The sequence below is a fragment of the Sipha flava genome, unplaced genomic scaffold, assembly GCF_003268045.1.
Source record: "Sipha flava isolate LNK unplaced genomic scaffold, YSA_version1 48_pilon_pilon, whole genome shotgun sequence".
Classification (NCBI taxonomy): Eukaryota; Metazoa; Arthropoda; class Insecta; order Hemiptera; family Aphididae; genus Sipha; species Sipha flava.
Genome location: NW_020273306.1, coordinates 2,152,321 through 2,172,780, shown reverse-complemented (window position 1 = coordinate 2,172,780; position 20,460 = coordinate 2,152,321). Strand labels below are relative to the sequence as shown.

The 20,460-nt window shown below is 31.3% G+C and overlaps 1 protein-coding gene across 1 annotated transcript; it reads right to left on the bottom strand.

Annotated features, from left to right (window-relative positions):
- Positions 1-16,265: 16,265 nt before the first annotated feature.
- LOC112690018 (SCAN domain-containing protein 3-like) lies at positions 16,266-19,906 on the bottom strand. The gene is made up of 2 exons (XM_025563907.1): positions 19,819-19,906; positions 16,266-18,148 (listed from the first exon to the last, which is right to left on the bottom strand). Exons 1-2 carry the CDS (start codon positions 19,904-19,906, stop codon positions 16,266-16,268), a joined length of 1,971 nt encoding a protein of 656 aa, XP_025419692.1.
- Between the last annotated feature and the right edge of the window lie 554 nt (positions 19,907-20,460).

Sequence of the window (20,460 nt, the reverse complement as noted above, 5' to 3'; positions counted from 1 at the left end):
ATACCTATGAAAACAATTTTTATTTAACTATTTGTAACTTTATAATTGATTTTTTTGTAGGTAGTATTTTTTAGTAGAAAAACTCACACCTAATTCATTTTCAAAACCTCCATTAGCTTGGTGGTCTAGTTCAAAAATGGTGACGGAGCCAAGGCCGACCCCTAAGCCGTATTTTGAAGAACCCAGTTTAATATCGCATTACTGCCATTTTATCAAATTTTGTAAATAAATATTAAACAACTATCAAAATAGTTATATATATAGATCAATACTAATAATACAATATGATGGTTATTCACATCAAACATATTCAACGGGGCTAAAACAGTACCGTACAAATTATCGATTAGGAATATGATACATATAATGATATGCACGTGAATTACAAACTATATCACAGGGATTCACGACAATTGAGCGCAGAAAATTGAGCGCACGACAATTGGGCGAAGACTATTGAGCGCACGAAACTTGAGCGCTGCGAAAATTGAGCTCTATAACAATTGAGCGCGATATAATTGTGCTCTTTTTCACTTTCTTTAATAATTTGACTATTCATCAAATTAATACGACCACGACATTTTTTCGTATTGCATTCGATACATCGCCAACTATTGTTTTTGTCAAATCTATATAAATATCCGTTATAGCACAGAAGGTCTCGACCTTTTTGACTTTTAATAATTTCCATTTTATTATCAAAATTATAATTTAAAAAAATTAAAATGTTTTATACAATTAAATTAATAGTGTTCAGTATGCACGTGTGAAAATATAACATCAATAAATACCTTGCAAAGTTCACATGTGTAGTTAATCAGCGATAAGAGTCTACATTTACTGCTGCGTTACCGTCGTTGGAATTTTATGCTTTCAATAACACCGTATCGATAACATTATCTGATTATCATCAAATATAAGGATTTATCTGACGGGTTATATAGGTATTCGCAGATACTGCGAACAAATTCATTTCTAATTTCGTAATTTCATGTACAGCAGTTCTGCACTAAACTTTTACTCAGTATAGTATAATATTATATTAAAGCGCTCAATTGTCGCGCGCTCAATTGTCGGGACACCATATCATAGTATGTATTCCGTTTAATATTTTTTTGGAAATAAAATATTTGGAAGATTTAATCGACAAGGTATAACTGTTTAGTTAATTTCTATTTGAGATGGATAAAGATTTAATATTTATTTGGTAAAGTTGAAATAATTGGAATTGACATAAAATAAAAATTTTGAATGGGCAAACGAATAATAATAAATTAAGAGTTTTTAAAAATAAAATATTAAATTAACCATAATTGACTTGTTAAGCAAATTTTGTAAGAATTGTATCAAGTATAATTTGTATAATTTTTTCTTCGATTTACATATAAATTAAATGATAATTTCATTCTCAACGAAGGTAAAGGTTTTAATTATTTAATAAAAATATCAAATATTACATTTTAGAACAAATCCTATTAAGACATTTAATGTAAAAATCAAGTTATAGTGATTAAATTCGAGTTTTTAGCTACTTGTTTACAACTCATTTTTAATACATTTAACATTGGATTTTTCCATTTATTAATTTTACATTGATTCATTATTTATTATAACCCGATTTTATTTAAAAGTTAATTCTCCATTAAGTTGTAAATTGATCACAAATATTAAGAATTTAAAATTCAAAAGATTGAATACAAAAAATATCTCAATAATATAAGTAAAAAAAAATAAATTAATAAAAATAGAAAAATCTAATAGTTTATAGACTCTATATATGTACTTTTGTTCATACATTCTTACTCAATAATAAAATCGAAATGAGAACCTCTCTTTATTAAAAAAATCAATTTAAAATAATACGCGATAGGTATGTTTTGAATCCTAATTCCAAATTCTGAGAATATTGCCTCTATACCAGATAATTACTTAAATCGTGGTTCGAACATTATCCATAATACTTAATTATTTATTTAAAGGTACAAATTCTGTACATAAAACTAACTAATTTTAATGCCCATTTATAGATATAAGAAATAATTTTATATTTTAAAACACAGTACTAACGGTTAAAGAAAAAATATGGTTTTTAAATCCATTATTTACATTATATTCTATATATTTTCTTCGATGTTTATAATGATGCAAATAATAAATAAAAATATCAAATGGTAAAATTTAAAAATATAAAAATATAGAAATGTAATATACAACTTTGACCACGTCCTATTCTATGCACTTTAGTCAGAGTTTACAAATTTATTATAATAGTCAAATAAATATTAAACTGTTAATAATATACTTAATGTCATTTGACTTTCATAAAATTGCTGAGAAGATTTGATGAATATTATTGTTATAAGTTTTATTTCTAAGATTTAATACGATTTTTATAATTTACCAAAATGTATAATTAAATTTAATGTTTAAATTACAATCGTATACTCTTAAGCTTGTTAAAATTAATTATATAACCAAAGTAGATTCATAAAATTAAATGGTATCAAAATACAATACAATCTTAACTGCATTTTCCAGTGGATAAACTGAAAATAATTCTAAGATAATTAAAAACTTAAGATCCCATTATTATTAATCAAAAAAAAATTTTCTGCAACAAATTAATTTATTATAACCATTAATAAAAAAAAAATATAATTGTAAATAAAAAGACACAACTTTATTTGTTAAAAAGAGATCAATTGGATTGAAAAGTTGAATAAGTTGTCAATATATATATATATATATATATATATATATATATAAAAGCTTTTTTTATAGTATATTTTACTATTAACAAAAAATCTAGGTAATTATGAATCTTAAAAAACCAGGTGAGTTGACGAACAACTTAGAAATAAATATTTTTTTTAACTTCAAGACTAGAAACGTATTAAATGCATAATTTTCATTTGCAAAATACACTAAATCATCAAAATTAAATACCAAATGTGATAATAAAAATGTCTCTTTTTTTATCAAATAAGAACTAGAATGATTAAATTAAATGATAAATAAAAACAAATTTTACAAGAAATTACTTAACAGGGGCGCAATTTCAATGAAAAAACTGGGGTTGCTGAAGCTGTATATTGACATGTTAGATTCATATCAATCAACTTTCCGGCGTTCAAATATATGTGGATAATATAAAATATCTATAAACCTTACCGGTACCCCGCCAATCGTGGACCAAGATATATTGTCCGTGCCGCCGATTACCAACGTAAAGAATGATAACAGTGGATTTAATGGTCAACGAAAATATTTTCCGGTGAACAAAGGAATTTGGATAGCTGTCGTTTCTGTTATATTCCATGACGAGACCGAGGAGTGCAATATTATTTTTACTGTGCCGGCATGCGTCCTGTAAACGAACGTCTGGCGCAAAAAAGAGAGTTAGAGATTTAATTTTTATAATTATTTTATAATATATAATTTATATGATTATTTTTTATAATTATAAAAACAAAAAATTAACATGTAATGAATATGTACTAATAGTTTAATTTAATTAAAATAAATATTATATACGATGATTTTTTAAATAAATCTTCATTTATATTTTATTATGATTATGTTGTGATTAATTATTTTTAAAAGAAAATCATACTATAGACGATGATTTCAATAAAATTGTATAATTGATTATTATTTGAGAAAAAATATATTTCCATATAAAAATTATACCAGGTAAATTTCTCACAAGTGGGCTATCGGAAAAAAACATACCTTATTTTATACTGGCGTAAATGGCCAATGTATATTTCATTATAATCATTCTTATCATATAATGCACGTCTTACATAACGGGGTATCTGAGTCTACAGTGTACACGTACCACGAAATTGAAAATCCTGAGTCGACCGCCTTTAAGCTTGTGCAAAACACTATTGCCTTGTGTTATGCTTAAATTTTATTTATATAATATAATAACGAAAATAGATTGTTATATTATTTTATCTTTGATCATAAATAGTTTATTTATAAGAAATGAACAGAAAAAAATATCGGATCTGAAGATTCCCGGCATTTAATCTTCGATATTAACGATATCTATATATATATATATATATATATATATATATATATATATCTTTTCGATATATATATCTTCGTTCGTTTTCTTGGGACGACATGGTACCAATTTGTCCGTCCTATTTAGTATAGATTTTAAATACTTTAGTATCATATAATAAACGTCATAACAAATGACAACCGTTTGAGGTATTTGTTACCTCAGGAGAAATAACATTAACAATAACATATCAATAACATTCGACGTCTCAGCTTCTTGCGTAACCAGATTATCGTCAGTGAAATCTTTTGCGTTGTTGACAGCTGCGCTATAATTTTCGCAACAAATGCGTTCGGCACTCACGCATACGCGACTAAAATGTATGTACGATAATGCAATATTGTCGAACCAAGTCTTAGATTATCAATATTGATAATGCTCTAAATAAACGTACCGATTCAATGGAACTGTTGGCCGATGAACGGTATGGTCCGATTTCATAGGTCATTTCCAGTTCCGTATTTTATTTACGATTTATTTGTTTCCATAAAGTCGGAGAAATCATTTGAAATATTTATTCCCCATCGATCAACACCAGTGGTGGCGTGACGGCAGATTTTTGAGTCCCTGGACTCAAGTCAGTTGGTGGGTAGGTAGGTGGGTATTGACCATTGGGTATCGAGTGGGTATGTATCATTTAGAACGAATAGTGGGAGAGCTCTTTTTACAAACTACCCTTAAATTTATTTTTATGTGGGTGGGTGGGTGGACAAAATCCTAACAGGACTCATGAAGTAAAATATTTCGCGCCGCCATTGATCAACACAGTGTCGTTAAATAGTTTCAGTTCCTTTTCCAGGTGCGTGCGGATTATACAATTCGGTTTATACATAGATATACATAATATATACATTAAAACGGAGTTAATATCATACAAATGTATGATTTTTTTCCTTCGGCAATGATTACATTGACCTCTGAATATATTCCGTGCATGGTACTTGCTCAGAGGTTTCGTTTCTTCTGGCCAAATCAAAACATATAATTGAAAACCTACTGGTATAGCCGCAAAATATTCTTAGTTGGCACAACAAATCTTGTTTGCACTGGTGTACACAAATCTCGAAAAACGGATTGAATAATATAAACGGTAAAACAATTGACGAATGTGTTTTTATGAGTACGTACCGATTCTTTTTAATACATTCGCCAACATAAAACCACATAAGTACTTCAGTTGCGACAAGTGAGTTAATGGTTGCATCCTTGACCGTAATGTTTTTCCAACGACCACTTTTGGCTGTTTGGATTACTTTGGAAATCTCATTCTTGACTTCTGGTAGGTTTAATAATTTGGCTGGAGTTAACTCTACTTTCAAAGACGTATTTTAGGGGAGGGGGCAAAGAAGGCATTTGCCCCCCTCATGGATCGTATATTTTTTAAATATAATACATTGATTTATTAATATAAAAAATTAATATATAAAATGTATAAATTGTATAAAAAATGAAGAATATAAATTAATAGTCTATCATTATAATATGTTATCACTATAACAGAAACATACTATAGGTAATGAACTATAAATTATTTTTAAGTTTGTATCGAAGAAAAATTAGTTTCGTTAGTTTCGCCTCCCCCCCCCCTAGGCTGCAACTCAAATATGCCCTTGCTGTAAGTGCTAATAAGTAATCTATAAGCAATTTTCATTTTTATCATTATTTTTATTTTTTTGTTACTAATATAACTGGAAAACATTTTATCATTTTGATTGAATTGGATTTTTTTTATATGTGACGCACTTAGCTCATAATAGTATTACATCTACAAAATGTAACACATTGTTGTAAAGCCAATATGTTTTTCGCTTCACCCAGAACTTAAAATGTGTTATGTGATAGTATGGAGTAAGTGCGGAGCCCTACATTGGTTGTTTTAAGTTAACGGTTTCGGGTAGGATCGTAGTTTCTCTTAAAATTGTAATCCTAGTTGTAACTCGTGCTGTACCGCTATAGTGAAATATGGTATATAATCGGATTTCACGTAAACATCGTTTACGCGCGTTGTGATCCGTTACGCTTTCCGTATCCGGGTGCCATGATATCGATCAGTGGCCACTACAAAATACGTTTGAAAACGCAATACTTCATGTTTTTTTTTTTACATATTTATAAATTCATTTTTAAGAGGCGCTTGACCCTAGTCAATTCCGTCCTTAGTCAAAATACATATATTTAATTATTTTTCATATATTTTTCCATTGGACGCAAGGAAGTTATGGAATTAATATATATTGATCCTATAATATTGTATATTTCTTTTATTTTGCAAAAAAAACTTCCCATTTAAAAGTACTCTAAATCCACACGATCTTTAGTGTATTATGTGGTATACTCATCATATATTGAAATAGAATAAACTAAAATTAGTAGACTTTGTATTGAATTGTGAGTCAATTATAAAAACAATAACATTCAAAGTAAACTTACCACGGGCTCGTTACTTATCATTAGTTTTCTATCAGTTTTATTCAATTATTTTGCATTAAAAAATGTTGGAAATTTTTAACTTGCCAATGTTCAACAAAGTTATGTAAAATTTAATATATTATACATTTTTTAATGCATTCTGAATAGTTCTGAGAAAATATCAATGCTCGAACGAGTCCAACGGTTCTAGGTTTATCGTAATTTTGAATAATTATATTTTCTCGCCGTTACGACCGTTTTGCGAACGTTCAGCGTAGATCACGATAAGTAGAACTGATTTCGTGTCGTTAGCTTTTGTTACGTTTGAGCAAACTCACGTATCTTCGGTCGATATCAAAGGGGGTTAATCACATAAACTGTGTCTTCTCGTCGAAGAATTTATTTTTATTTGTAAGCAAGTTAAAAGCTTTTTTTAATTGTGATATACTACACCGGCATAGCTCGTTTGGAATACAACAAGACACGGGTTGTCCTTTTCTCTTTAAGTTTAATAACAGATCGGTTCGCCCAATTATCAAAGTCAACAACACAAAATCGGTTGTGTTGGACGTAGATTTGCTTTGTTGTACGTTAACACTCGTGCAACATTGACTAAATTATTTGAAACAACTTTTTTTTTTTCATTTTTATATTTATTTTTATTTTCTGTAAAATGTGGGTATTTTAAACATTAAACGAAGATTGACTCTTTTAAAGATTGTAAAAGGTTAGACAGCACTACGGTGACGCCAATAATTTTTGGCGCAGCTTCTCGTACGTCCCTTCTTCCAATCGCCATCATCGTGACGGACCGCTCTGCATTGGTCCGCGCACGTGACATTGAAGCGGCACCGGCGTGCGATGTCGCTATTGCGATGGTTGGACGTGGCCTCGGCCACGGGAATTCTCGCCGCAGAGGCGAGGGTGCACCGGTTGTACTGTTGCCGCGGTCCGAAATCGTAACCGCGATTGTCGTACTTGGTGTTGGCTGCGGCGGTGGGGACGGGGGCGGGGCCGACGCGTCCTTTGGATCCGGGAGCGCGGCACGGTGGCCGCGGGGCGTAGCGAACCGGTTGACTCATGGCCGCGACCACGGATTTCCGTACCCGGCGTTCCCGGTTACGCAACATCCGCTGCCGCGTTTGCTTGTCCACCGGTGGCTTGGCCCACGCGACGTCGAGGCGCGCGCCCGAAACCACGTCCCTGAAATTGTGCAGCTCGTCCATGGCCGACTGCGCATCCTCCCGCCGCTTAAAGTGTACGAACGCGTAGTTCTTCAGGTTTATCACGCGCTCCACGACCCCGTACCAGCCAAACATATTGGCCAGCACGCGTTCGTTCAACACGCCGCCGTATTGCTTGACGAACAGTACGCGGACCGTGGCCATCATGTCCGCGTCTACCTGCGGTTTCGGGTACGCCCAGTCCACGGTCGTCTTGCACCCGAACACCTTTTGCTTCGACAATACTCGCTTGGCGTCCGAAGCCGCGGCCACCGACTCGTAGTCCAGGAAGCAGAAGCCCCGGTGCATCGACGGGTCGTCAAAGTTCTTGTACGTGATCACACGCACCAGACGACCGCGCGTTATGCGGTTCACTTCATCGAATATCTCTTTTTCCGTCTTCGCCTTCGGCAGGTTGCCCACGTACAGCCTGCACTTTTGGCCGTCGTCCTTGGTGGTAAAAATGCTCTCCGAATGGTTCGTCATTGCGATTCTATCACGTGGTATTATCAACAATAGGTCTTGAGCGTGGTCGACGATACGTTGCATGCGTGATGGTGTCGCAAATACTTCGTTTCTTGATTGTTTATTTATATTATTCTCTTCCTGTCCACAGTGTTTCCGTTATGTTGTCTTGTTAACAATGAACGTTCGATTAATACTTCGTACTTGTTTTACGCTCGCTGAAAACACTCGCTATGGGTTATATGATATTGATTTTGTATATATAGCCAGCTAACTATTAGATAATACTATTTGTAATTGAGTGATTTAGTGCATTTTTTTTAATATATATATATATATATCTGTTGTACGTAAAAAAAAAAGTGAAACCGAAGCAAACGGGTTACCGTGATCGAGTTCGAAAAGTTGATGATGTGATCACCGCCGACGTTACGCATTAACAATGTTTATAGATTGTCAACCGGACGTGATATATTTAGCCGGTCACCTACGAATGCCGTCGGGCTCGTCGTCTCGAAATGCTGCAAGTGCAAGCGAAATCGTTGATAATACTAAGGATAATGCGTAACGATAACCGACCGTGTAACCGACTGCTTGGGTCGTACGAGTAACTTTATAATCGAAATACACACGTGCACCATCGTGTGCAGATTCACGAAGATACCGAATCGCAGCCAAAACCCAAAGGCTTATTTGAAGGGGTGAAGGGGACATTCGTCCTCTCCATGACTTGTATTTTTTTTGAATATAATACATTGATTTATTTAAAAAATGTAATGTATAAATAATTAAGAATATAAATTACTAGTCTATCATTATAATATGTTATCATTATAATAGGAGCATGAGCTGTAGTTAATGAACTGTAAATTATTTTTAAGTTGGTATCGAAAAAAAATTAGTTTTGCCGCCTCAAATACGGTCTTGTCTACTTTAGCATATTTAACAAAAGTATTCAAGTTGGGCTTGGCTAAACTAATAATTGAGTCTATAAGCCTTACTACTTTCTTTGTAACTGCTCCAATCATTTTAATGGTTTATAAATTCAGACTTTTGAGTTTCATACAAGAATTAACGTCGGTATTTGATTGTAGTGAAAAGATATCCACGATGATATGAAATGTTTAAACTGTTAAAAAGTCAGTGTTATTTAATAATTCGTCTCCAGTGCGTAATTGGTTGTTACGTACATGGTATAAAATAAATAAATTTATTTATTCATTCTTTGTAGCCAACTATTAATGTAGACTTGCATTACATATGAGCCAATAAGCATAATTATTTTTCATTCAAATTGCATTATTCTTATGCAATTATATTTACATAAGGAATAATGATTTGTTGTTTAAAACTACATCGTTTTTCCTGGACAACACCATTCCGATCAAATATATGAATGAAAAACTGTTGCTATATTAATTGTTATATGTACTCATCAGTGGCGAATGCTGGACATGTTGATTTATTATAATATTTAATTTATAATTAATAAATATTACACAAATTTGTATTAATTTATTAATAAGACTTTAATTTGATATATATATATATATATACAATAGCACTTACTTAAATAATATTTAACTAATTAAACAATATTAAAAAATAGCACAATAAAAAAAAACGAAGAAAAATTGTCATATACTCGTACATGTAAATTTTACAAATTACGACATTGACGAAACGCAACAGAATGAGCATGCCCTGGGTAATAAATACCGCGGCTGCTAGTCGTGGTGGTCTCGAAATAACTGGTGTTTTACAGCGGTAACAAGCGTCGTATAGCTTGCGCACACATCTATCGCATGCTCTGTCATTAAATATTACAAAGTGAAACAAAATTAAATTACATTACTATAATACATTATGTTCTTTTAAAATACGTAATATATTATTGATTACAAAATAATTTTTTAAAGTTTTTATTCCTAAGCATGTCGCGCATGCTAAGCATGCCTGGAGAATTCACCACTCTTACTCATTGTGAAAACTCGGCGGTTTTGACGGAATACTTAGTTGACCTGTTGAATGGCACAATACCTTCCAACCCGATAGAAAACGCAACATATCAAAAAGCGGAATCATTTGTGAAATAAATATCCAAGGAAGAAGTCAATGAAGCAATAAAGAACCTTAAAAATTGGAAGGAACCCGGTTCCGACAGCATACCACCGGAACTCATAAAATATGGTGGAGGGGATATGTATAACTTTATATACAGGATATGTCATAGGGTATGGTTGGAGGAAAAATTGCCAGAAACCTGGAACGAAGCAATAATTATAACAACTGCATAAGAAGAGTGATAAAACTGAATGTAGCAACTATAGAGGGTTATCCCTTCCAAACTCAGTATACAAAATATTCTCCAAAATCTTATATAATCGTTTAATACCTTATGCAGAAGAATTCTTTGGATATTATCAAAGTCAACCAAGGTCAACCATAGAGCAGTTATCGATGATAGCACGTATAATAGAAAAGAAATATGAATATCGCCGAAAAATGTGGCAGATATTTGTTGATTTTAAGAAAGCTTATGACAGCATTGTAGTAACCAAGGTCACTACGACATATCTTAAACTACTTTGTAACCTTTATCTTGAATTATTTTCCTTGAGCGTTGTCAAAAACAACTAGCTATTAAAATACTTTTATATTTGGAAATGGGTTATCAGTTAATATGTTACATTATGGTACATTAGATAGTAAGAATATTAATATTATTTTTGTTTTTAAAGAACAACGAAAAGCCTTGAGTCTTTTCCTTGTTTTAAACTGCTTTTAGAAAATAAAAGAAGATGTATCATGGAAATAATATCCAGAATCGCACAGGCGAAGTCAGTATTTACGAATAAGAAAAATTTGTTATTCTCCAATAACAAAAGTATCAAAGTGAGAAAACGCTTCATTAAAATGTATGTATGGAGTATGGCACTATAAGGGTGTGAAAAATGGATTCTGAATAAGGCAGAACAACGAACACTTGAAAGCTTTGAAATGTGGTGTTGGAGAAGGATGCTGAGTGTAAGTTGGATAGAACGCCGTACCAACGAAAGCATACCCAGTGAAATAGATGAAGGCAAAGAGATACTCATATTGAGGCATGAAAATCAGCTAACCTACAGAATAATAGAAGGGAAAATTGAAGGTAAAAGGGACCGAGGACGTCCAAGAACTTCATTCATCAAACAAATGATTTCCTATGCTGGATTATCAAGCTACACCGAACTGAAGAGGTTAGCTGAGAAAAGGAAAGAGTGGAGTGTGCAGGTCCAATTGCAAAACCACCTTAAGGGTTGAATATCAGAAAAAAAACTGCTTTTACACACTACGCCCGACTACCTGTGTATAAATAGGAACGTAGTGTCAACGCTTAATTAGATACAATGTAACCAGACTTAAGAATAGACCGTACGGTTAAACTTACAACTGTTAACTTATAGGGCTACCGTTATGTTGTTTCTCAGTAATATAATAAATTCACATTTATAACTTAAACAGTGTTTTTTTATTTTACTTTAACGGACGTGTAATTTACTGCAACAAGAGGTGACTTCGTCATAAAACATTTTAAGTCAGTTCTGATCAGACCTGCTCACTACAGCATTCATAGAAATAGTCTGTACACCATAATGAAAGAATTTGGATTCCTAAAAAAATTAATAAATCTAACCAAACTGTCTATAGAAGGAGTGAAGTACCAAGTCAGATTAGAAAGTATTATGTCAGAAGCGTTTAATCTTGAAACAGTACTAAAACAGGAGGACGCACTATCCCCATTATTATTCAACATAGCCCTAGAAAAGGCAGTAAGAGTTTTGCGAAACGAAACAAGAGAAATAAAAGTAGATGAATATTATATAGAAGTGCTAGGTTTTGCAGATAATCTTAACATCCTAGAAGCCTCATTGGATGATAAAGTGAGAGCTACTAAAGCACTTAAACACGCAGCAGAACGAATAGGGTTACACATAAATGTAGACAAAACAAAATTAATGAAATTACTAGACATGGAAACATCACTAGATGTATTGGATACGCTACCATATGAAAAAATCGAACAGTTTCAGTATCTAGGTACACTACTTAATACAAAAAATGAAGTTTGGTTTTCTACCACGAATACGTCTATATATGTATTACGAGTATCGACAATGTCTAATAAACATAAAAGTAATGTTCCTACGATGGAACAAAAAATGAAAATTTCAGAATTTCATGACTGTAACTATGATGGCGCTATTGATTGGTTAGCAACCGATTTAAATGATCTAGGATATTATTAAAAAAATTTAAAACAGTTTAAAATATCCGAACTAGATGTGATCTCCATTAGTTCAGATAATCAAGGTTCTACTTTATACAATTAAAATATAATTGTATTATTTTATTTTGTATAAATATTATAAAGTATTATGGTGATTAAAATAAAAAAATTAAATTAAATATGTTTAATGAAGACTTTAATTCATTATCGAAATCTTAAAAAAGAATAATAATGATTTAACAATTTCACGTTACATAATATTACAAAGAAAACTTTCTTTTTTTTTTTTAATTGAACACTAAAACCCTTTAAAAAATTAAGAAAATAAACTAATGATTATAATAAAAAATATAAAAACCAATGACATATCAACACTACAAGATACTATATCGTACTGTAAAATGATTGATCTAATGTTGAAATTAGTCAATCCTCGAAAAAGTAATTTGCAGATCCATAACTGACGTGATCTATTAATGTGAGGCTCCAATGTTTCCACTGAATAATACACTGTTCGTTATAGTAAATAATATTTAACGCTAGACATATCAAACTATTCAAAAACATCGGTATAACATTAAATACAGATTTGTCACACTTCGGTTTGGGAGATGATGAAAAAAAATATATATATTTACTGTTCGGTCATTATTTAATACAGTCTCTCCACGTAGCGTCTTGTATTTAACAAGGTTCCCACACTTTTTTGACATGCTTGTTTTCTCAGCACCCATGACAACAACCAAACTTTTCTTGTTTCCCAGTCCGTGCTACTCCGGTACATCACACTGTAAAACATACGAAAAGATAGAAGATAACAAAATAGTGATGCGGTCGTTTTCGTGTGACAACTCATTACTGATTTCAAAGACTATTTAACCATAAACTGCTTATCAATGATGACAACTTACCAATTTTCGTATACAAGAGTATATAAATAAAATGTCGGAACACATGAATATAGAATTTCCAATTATATGCACGCGTATCATTGATTAAATATTTCTAGATCAATGACAATTTAAAAATATTATTTCCTAAAAAATGTTAATAAAACAATAAAATGATTATTATAATGGTTGAAATATAAAGTAAATATGCTGTATAATTAAAATCAATGCATTTTATGAAAAACACCTATTTATAAAATGAACCATAGATGAATGAAAAAAAAATATCTGCGAACTCTTTGATATTTGATGCGTAATATTGTAGAATTAGTTAAATATAATAAATTCATATTATCAATATTATGCTATTTAATCAGAATAAATTTGGTATAATCTATTTTACAAAGAAAACAAAAATATCATGAAGTTTTAGCGATCATCACCCTTAAAAATAATGTTTAATAATATCACATAATCGCCTGCATGCAGTATGGTTATTTTAAAATCACACAGAAAATATATTTTCAAGCACTTTACTATGAAATTTATTAATACTAGATGATTTGAATTTCTAGCAAAATGTTTTAAGTATTTATTACTCAGTTGTTTAGCCCTGAAGTGTAATTTTTACAATAATAAAATAATTTTGTTTAATATTGCATTTTTATTTTAGCAGTTGTAGTAATAGTACTAAAAGCATTCACGTTCCAATTTCACAATTTCGTCGTATAATACAAAATAACTGAATGCCTAAAAAATAAAAGGAATTAGATGTATATATATAAGCAAAACATATGAATTCAAATGAACCGCCCGAAGACCCAGAACATTCGAGACCTCGTTATATTGTATCAAAAATCTCTTTTGTTGAATTGTATAGAATTTGCAAGATAACGTTAAAACGTAAGCTTTAGGCTATTTCTACTTATTAATTAGAATCCAAATATATACATAAAAAAAAATACATCCTAGAGGGTAATATTTTTTCCGTGCTGAAATTACTAGTCATCTAATGAAATCATTAAAAATAAAAATACTATTAATGTTGCAAAAATTTACTTCACATTTTTTTGAATTAAATCACTTAACATTTTTACGCTTTTATCATGTCCTCGGTAATTATTTGTTATGGTTATATTAAAATTAACCATAATTAGTGGATATTAAAAATTGTAACTCATTACAAATTTATAAATATATAATTATCATAATAATTAAGCTTAATTATTAAGCTATTACAGCCAATATCGCTCAAACTATATTGACTTTTTTTCCAATTTAAAATGGACGGATATTAGTATTCTATTTAGGTTTATTGTATACCCATTGGTATACTTCTAACAACACCATCGAAATGGAAAACGGCGGTTGATAATGTAATCATAAAACCAATACTTCCGCAGTATCACAACATTTGTAAATATCAAAACTTAAAATACTATTGTATTATTAATGTAGACTTTTAGTTGAAAATTTGTTTTAAAAAAATCGATTTCTATTGTGATATAACAGAGATATAACTTCGACTAAATATAATTTTTTAATTTATATCTAATCAATAAATCAATTCTTAAATATATTTATACACAATATTAATGTATGACATTGAATGTAATTTAAAATAAAAATTAGTGGAATAAACCCATGGATGATATCACTATTCGTATGGTTAAATGTATATTTATATGGTTATTTTCTACCAACTGTATTTTATTATTATATTTGATATGTATATCAAAGCAAATCGTCAGTTTAGTTTCGAAATTATGTATACCTATACATAGTAAACGTTAAGTGTCCGATAGATGTATGAATATTAAATATAACTTCCCAAATATATTAAAAAAAGGATCGAATATGTAATTGAAATTTAATTAATATGAATTATATTTAACACCAAATTTCTTTGAATAAAAAATATTAAATCTTGTAGAATGTGTATTTACATATCAATACACGAATAATATTATCGACAGTTATCGTAGATCAAGGAATTTGCGTAATTGTCAAGAAAAATACAATATTAATGATTGCAATAAACATAATGTAATATTGACTAAGAAATTACTTTGATGGCCAAAATATACAGGCAATCTTGTACTTATTAATATTTCCCAACAACGTTTAACATGCTTTATCCAATTTTCATATAAAGTTTGAAATTTAAAAAATGTCAACAAAAAAAAACGTATAATTTTAAACAGTACATAGTTAAATGTATTATAGTTATTTTTTTAAATTATCATCATAGTCTACAAATCGTAAAGTTGGACGTCATAACGTAGCAATAATTGAAAATTCTATAACAGTAAATATACATTTTGCAACTTTAACTTCATTGTCTGTTAATTCCTTGGCATTGACAATATAATCTGTTATTGTTCGAAAACAACATTATTATTTTAGCATAATTGCCTAAATCACAAAATATTAATATCATTGACTATATCCATTTACGGACGTAGTTTAGTATGGTGTATTAGTTGGTGTAATTCAGTTAATATACATATCTTTTTTTTATATTTATATTCCTGTTCTAGAACCATAAGTATATATTTAAATAAAACGAAATATTGACCACACGTCTCTCATACACAGTGTTGTGCTTTAGATAAATTTCTCTAGTTATGTTATCTAGATAAAAACTTCATATAGTTATCTTATCTAGATAAAAAATAAAATTGACATCTAATTTTCATCTAGATAAAAATCATAGCCATCTAGATCAGTGGTTCTCAACCGGTGTGCCGCGGCACACTAGTGTGCCGCGAGATTGTCTAGGTGTGCCGCGGGAAGGTTAGGTTATTAAAAACAGTGTTTTATTTCGTGACATTTATTTTTAAAAATTATTTAATAAATATTTAAAGAACTAAATTATTTAAAGTAAACAAAGGAATATTTATATCATAAAGTGAATACATTTTAAATTACTAGTGAGAAACTTGAGCTTGTCGTTTCGTACACAAAAGTTCAATACGTGGTCGAATTGAAGACAAGCAGACACGCATTTCCTGATCAACGGAAAGAAGTCTCTCCCGTTTTTTGTTTTTTATGTTTGTAAGTGCCGAAAAGCCTAACTCGCACAAGTAGGTGGTTGAAAAGTGTAACAAAATGTTGATTGCTTCAACTGCTATTACTGGATATTCTGTCTTTGCATACATCCAAAATCTAATTAGTGGTGATTCATTATATTTCAGTCGTAGTGTTCTATCCTCCTGAATTTCTGCCAGCTGTTCTTCTTTCTCAAGAGATAGGTCAGCTGTTGATTCTGACGAAGTAGCGTAAGGATTGCGCACCCAATCATACTTTTCAACTGAGATATGGGGAAAATACTGTGCCATGCTGTCCTCAAGATCTGTAAGGTGATTTAAAACTAGTTGAGTGGTTATGTCCCCCTGAGGATCTATATCAAAAGTTAAAGGAAACATCTTTAAACTTTTATTTTCTACATGCCGTTTCCAAACTTGTAGTTTCTTTAAGAACCCTTTCAATTTATCACTTGAGGTCAGGACATTTTCTTCTTTTCCTTGCATACTTTCATTTAAGCAGTTTAAATGATAAAATATATCAGCCAAGTAAGCTACTTTGGCACACCACTCTGTGTCGTTCAAATACGCAGCAAAGTCTGGTTTTTCAATGCTAAAGAGTTTTGACAGCTCGTTTTTAAGCTCATAAAATCTCTGCAGGACTTTACCTTTCGACAACCAGCGTATCTCTGTATGAAGAACCAGAGTATCATGTTTAGATCCCGCTTCACGACACATTTCTTTGAGAAGTCTTGTCTTAAGAGCCCTCGATTTAACGAAATTTACCATGTTTACAACTAGGTTCAAAACACTTTTCAATTCTGCAGGAATAGTTTTCACCATTAGGGCCTCGCGGTGTATAAAGCAATGTGTTGAGCCCACATTCGGAAAATTTTGTTTAACTTTAGCAACAAATCCTTTGAATTTTCCTGTCATAGCAGGTGCACCGTCAGTACAAACAGAAAGACAGTTTTTCCAAGATAGCCCATTGTCTGTTAAAGTATTGGACATTGAATCATACACGTCTGCTCCAGTTGACGTTGTGGGTAGTTCAGAACATGCCAGAAATTGTTCGATAACTGAGTCGTCATCAATGAATCTGATATAGCTTAGTAATTGACATTTCTTACTTATATCAGTTGACTCATCGAGCTGCAGTGCAAATAATCTACTGTCACTTAACTTTTCACGTACATGGCATTGGATGTCTGAAGACATGTCACCAATACGCCTTGATACTGTATCGTTTGACAATGGAACCAAAGATATTTCCTTCTCTGCATTGTCACCCAGCATAGATTTAACTATTTCTTTGCAGGCCGGTAAAATGACGTCTTCTGCGATAGTGTGAGGCTGCATTCGTTTGGCTACTATTTCAGACACTTTATAACTGGCCAATAGTGCTTTCTCACTAATAGTAGCTCTACGTACCATGGTTTTTGCTTGTTTTTCTTCCGATGACAACAGTAGACTGAAGTAATTTTTATCTTTTCCAAGTAAATGGCTATGTTTACTACTTAAATGCCTTTTCAATTTACTAGGGACCATGGATTCGTTGCTGAGTTTTTCTCCACACACGATACATTGTGGTACAGGACGGTTTTCAGGACCATTAAATGTAAAACCAAAGCTCAAATAGTTATCAAGGTACTTACGGACTAAAATAGGAGTAGGTTGTTTATTTTCCTGCACCACTTTACTTACAACACTTGTACTTGCAACAGGATCATCCTCCTTTTCGATGCTAGTATTCAATGGTACACCATCTTCAAGTTTTCTTTTTTTTACTATAAATTTATCCATATTACAATAAAAACTACGCACTAAAAATTTTTTTAAACTTTAATTTACGAGCACGTTTACGTCGTCTACGGCCTAACTGTACGATTCGACTGAACAGTTTTATCTGTACAGATAAAATCATACGTGTGTAGATTAATACGACGTAGTTTTTAGAACTGTACAGTTTTTCGGAAATAAATTGACCAATTGTGTGCTAATTGTGCTGATAAGACGATACCGGATACTTGTATAAGCGCGTGGCGATAACTAATGCCTTCGGCGAAGTTGTCGAAGTTGTTGTGGTTGTCAAGTGCACGAGTGTGCCGTGAAAACTTGTGATGTATAATAGTGTGCCGTGAACTAAAAAAGGTTGAGAACCACTGATCTAGATAATTCACAAAATCTGTAGCTAATCATTAGTAATAACTAATCTACAATTTTATCTTTCAATATAAAATAACTAACTTGTAAAAATTGGTTTTAAAATAGTTTTACATAACATTTATTATTAATTATGAACAATATGTATTATGTATATAGAAATATATTACCTACATAATATGCATGGGAGGTAAGAATTATTTATAATTTCATAGTCTGGCCCATACGGGGAAGTTTCATGCCCGTATTACTATTGTTCTGTGGTATTACGAACGCCGAAAGAGCATTTACAAGAACATTAGAACCAGAGATAATGTACCATAGGTCTAAACTGGTTATTATTACAGCTGCGCGTTATATGGTTTGTTGATATTGTAGGATATGTTATAAATAATTGTCGATAAGAAAATAGCAATATTAGAATACGCATTACGCTGTACCTACAAAGAAATTGATCGTTCTCCATTATCATTCGACCGCCTTAAATTCAACATTTATATATAAATTTTGTCCATTGTTCATGTAATCATGTGCTCTAAATAATTTTCGTTACCCCAATTCTATGAATTCGTACATTGATGTGTCTACATAATATTATTGTACAACAAAATAAATATTAGGCATGAAACGTCCGTTATTTATTAACAACTTGTACTGTACGCAGCGCACTCTCATCCACAACGTGTTTAGTGTTTATCGTCAGACCGTCTTCATATTTTTTATAATTTTGTCTATGACTTACAATTTTATTTTATAGGTGAAATATTTTATATTTTGAAATGGATCGTTACATAATACAATCATTACCCAAGACCAAAAGAGTTCACCTACAAACGGTTGAAAACGTTGATGCCTTATATAAATATCTCGATAAAAATTATTTTATCTATTTATATGTAGATAAATTCAATTTGTACAGTATCTATCTATATCTTGATAATTTTTTTTTATCTAAGCACAACACTGCTCATATAATATTTTAATATTGTCACTAGTATTTAACATACAGTTGTTTGGAAATTAATTTTAAAATCTTTACTGAGATGCATAGTTTCTACAAATATGGCAAATACGTTGAATTTCGCATAAAAAATCAAAATAAATAATTCCGTAGTATGCTAAGTTCAAATCACTAATTATTTTCTCTTTGAGTCCAACTTGAGTTCAACCCAATAATAATAATATTAACAATATGGTTAAGTTAAAAATAAAAAAATAAACAAAAAATGAAAACAATATATTCAAATAATAAAACTAATTAATAAATACATTTAGTATATCTAATTAAAATCACTTATTTGGTAACGTTTTATATATTGTGCTGCAACCAGTGAACCACTTCTAGAACATCTGTGTTTGTCAATATCAGATCTTCTTTGCATTGTGCTAGACTTATGTTGTATAACAAAACGTGTTCATTGGTCTGACGTTCTCCTCATTCATAAATTTCATTTTCTTCACTAAAGACCCATGTGCTATATTAGATTTAGTTCTTGCCACTTTAACTATTTATCTATTTAAGGTTTTCTACAGGAAGGAACTATGGTAAATTTCCTCCCAAAAAAAGTTGTTACGTAGACTGGATAGTTCTTTCGATTATAGTTTTTCTTGTCTCGTTTTGTAACCTTGCTTTTTTTAGGGATTTATGCAGTTCTTTTGCTGTGTATATATGAAGCTTCTTCGATATTTAAGTCTTGTACTCGTGATTTCATATCCGAACACAGTGTGTATTTTGTCCTTATTCCGTTTGGTTTTTTCTGTCAGCGGTTACGTGTATTTTAATTTCAGGAGGCACCATGCACGATAGAAGGTATAACTTGTGGGTAGGCGTTGGCCTAAGACATCCATTTTGATTCTGCAAGTATCATCTAATGCTACGGATACAAGTTTGGCGTTTTAAGATTAGCTGCACGCAAAACACGTATATTCTCCAGTT

Excerpts from the sequence above, each read along its gene's own strand:
- LOC112690018 (XM_025563907.1), bottom strand. The coding sequence starts at position 19,906 with ATGCAAAGAAGATCTGATATTGACAAACACAGATGTTCTAGAAGTGGT. Across the intron at positions 18,149-19,818 it reads TATAAAACGTTACCAAATAA|TAAAAAAAAGAAAACTTGAA; the intron begins GTGATTTTAATT and ends ATAAATTTATAG.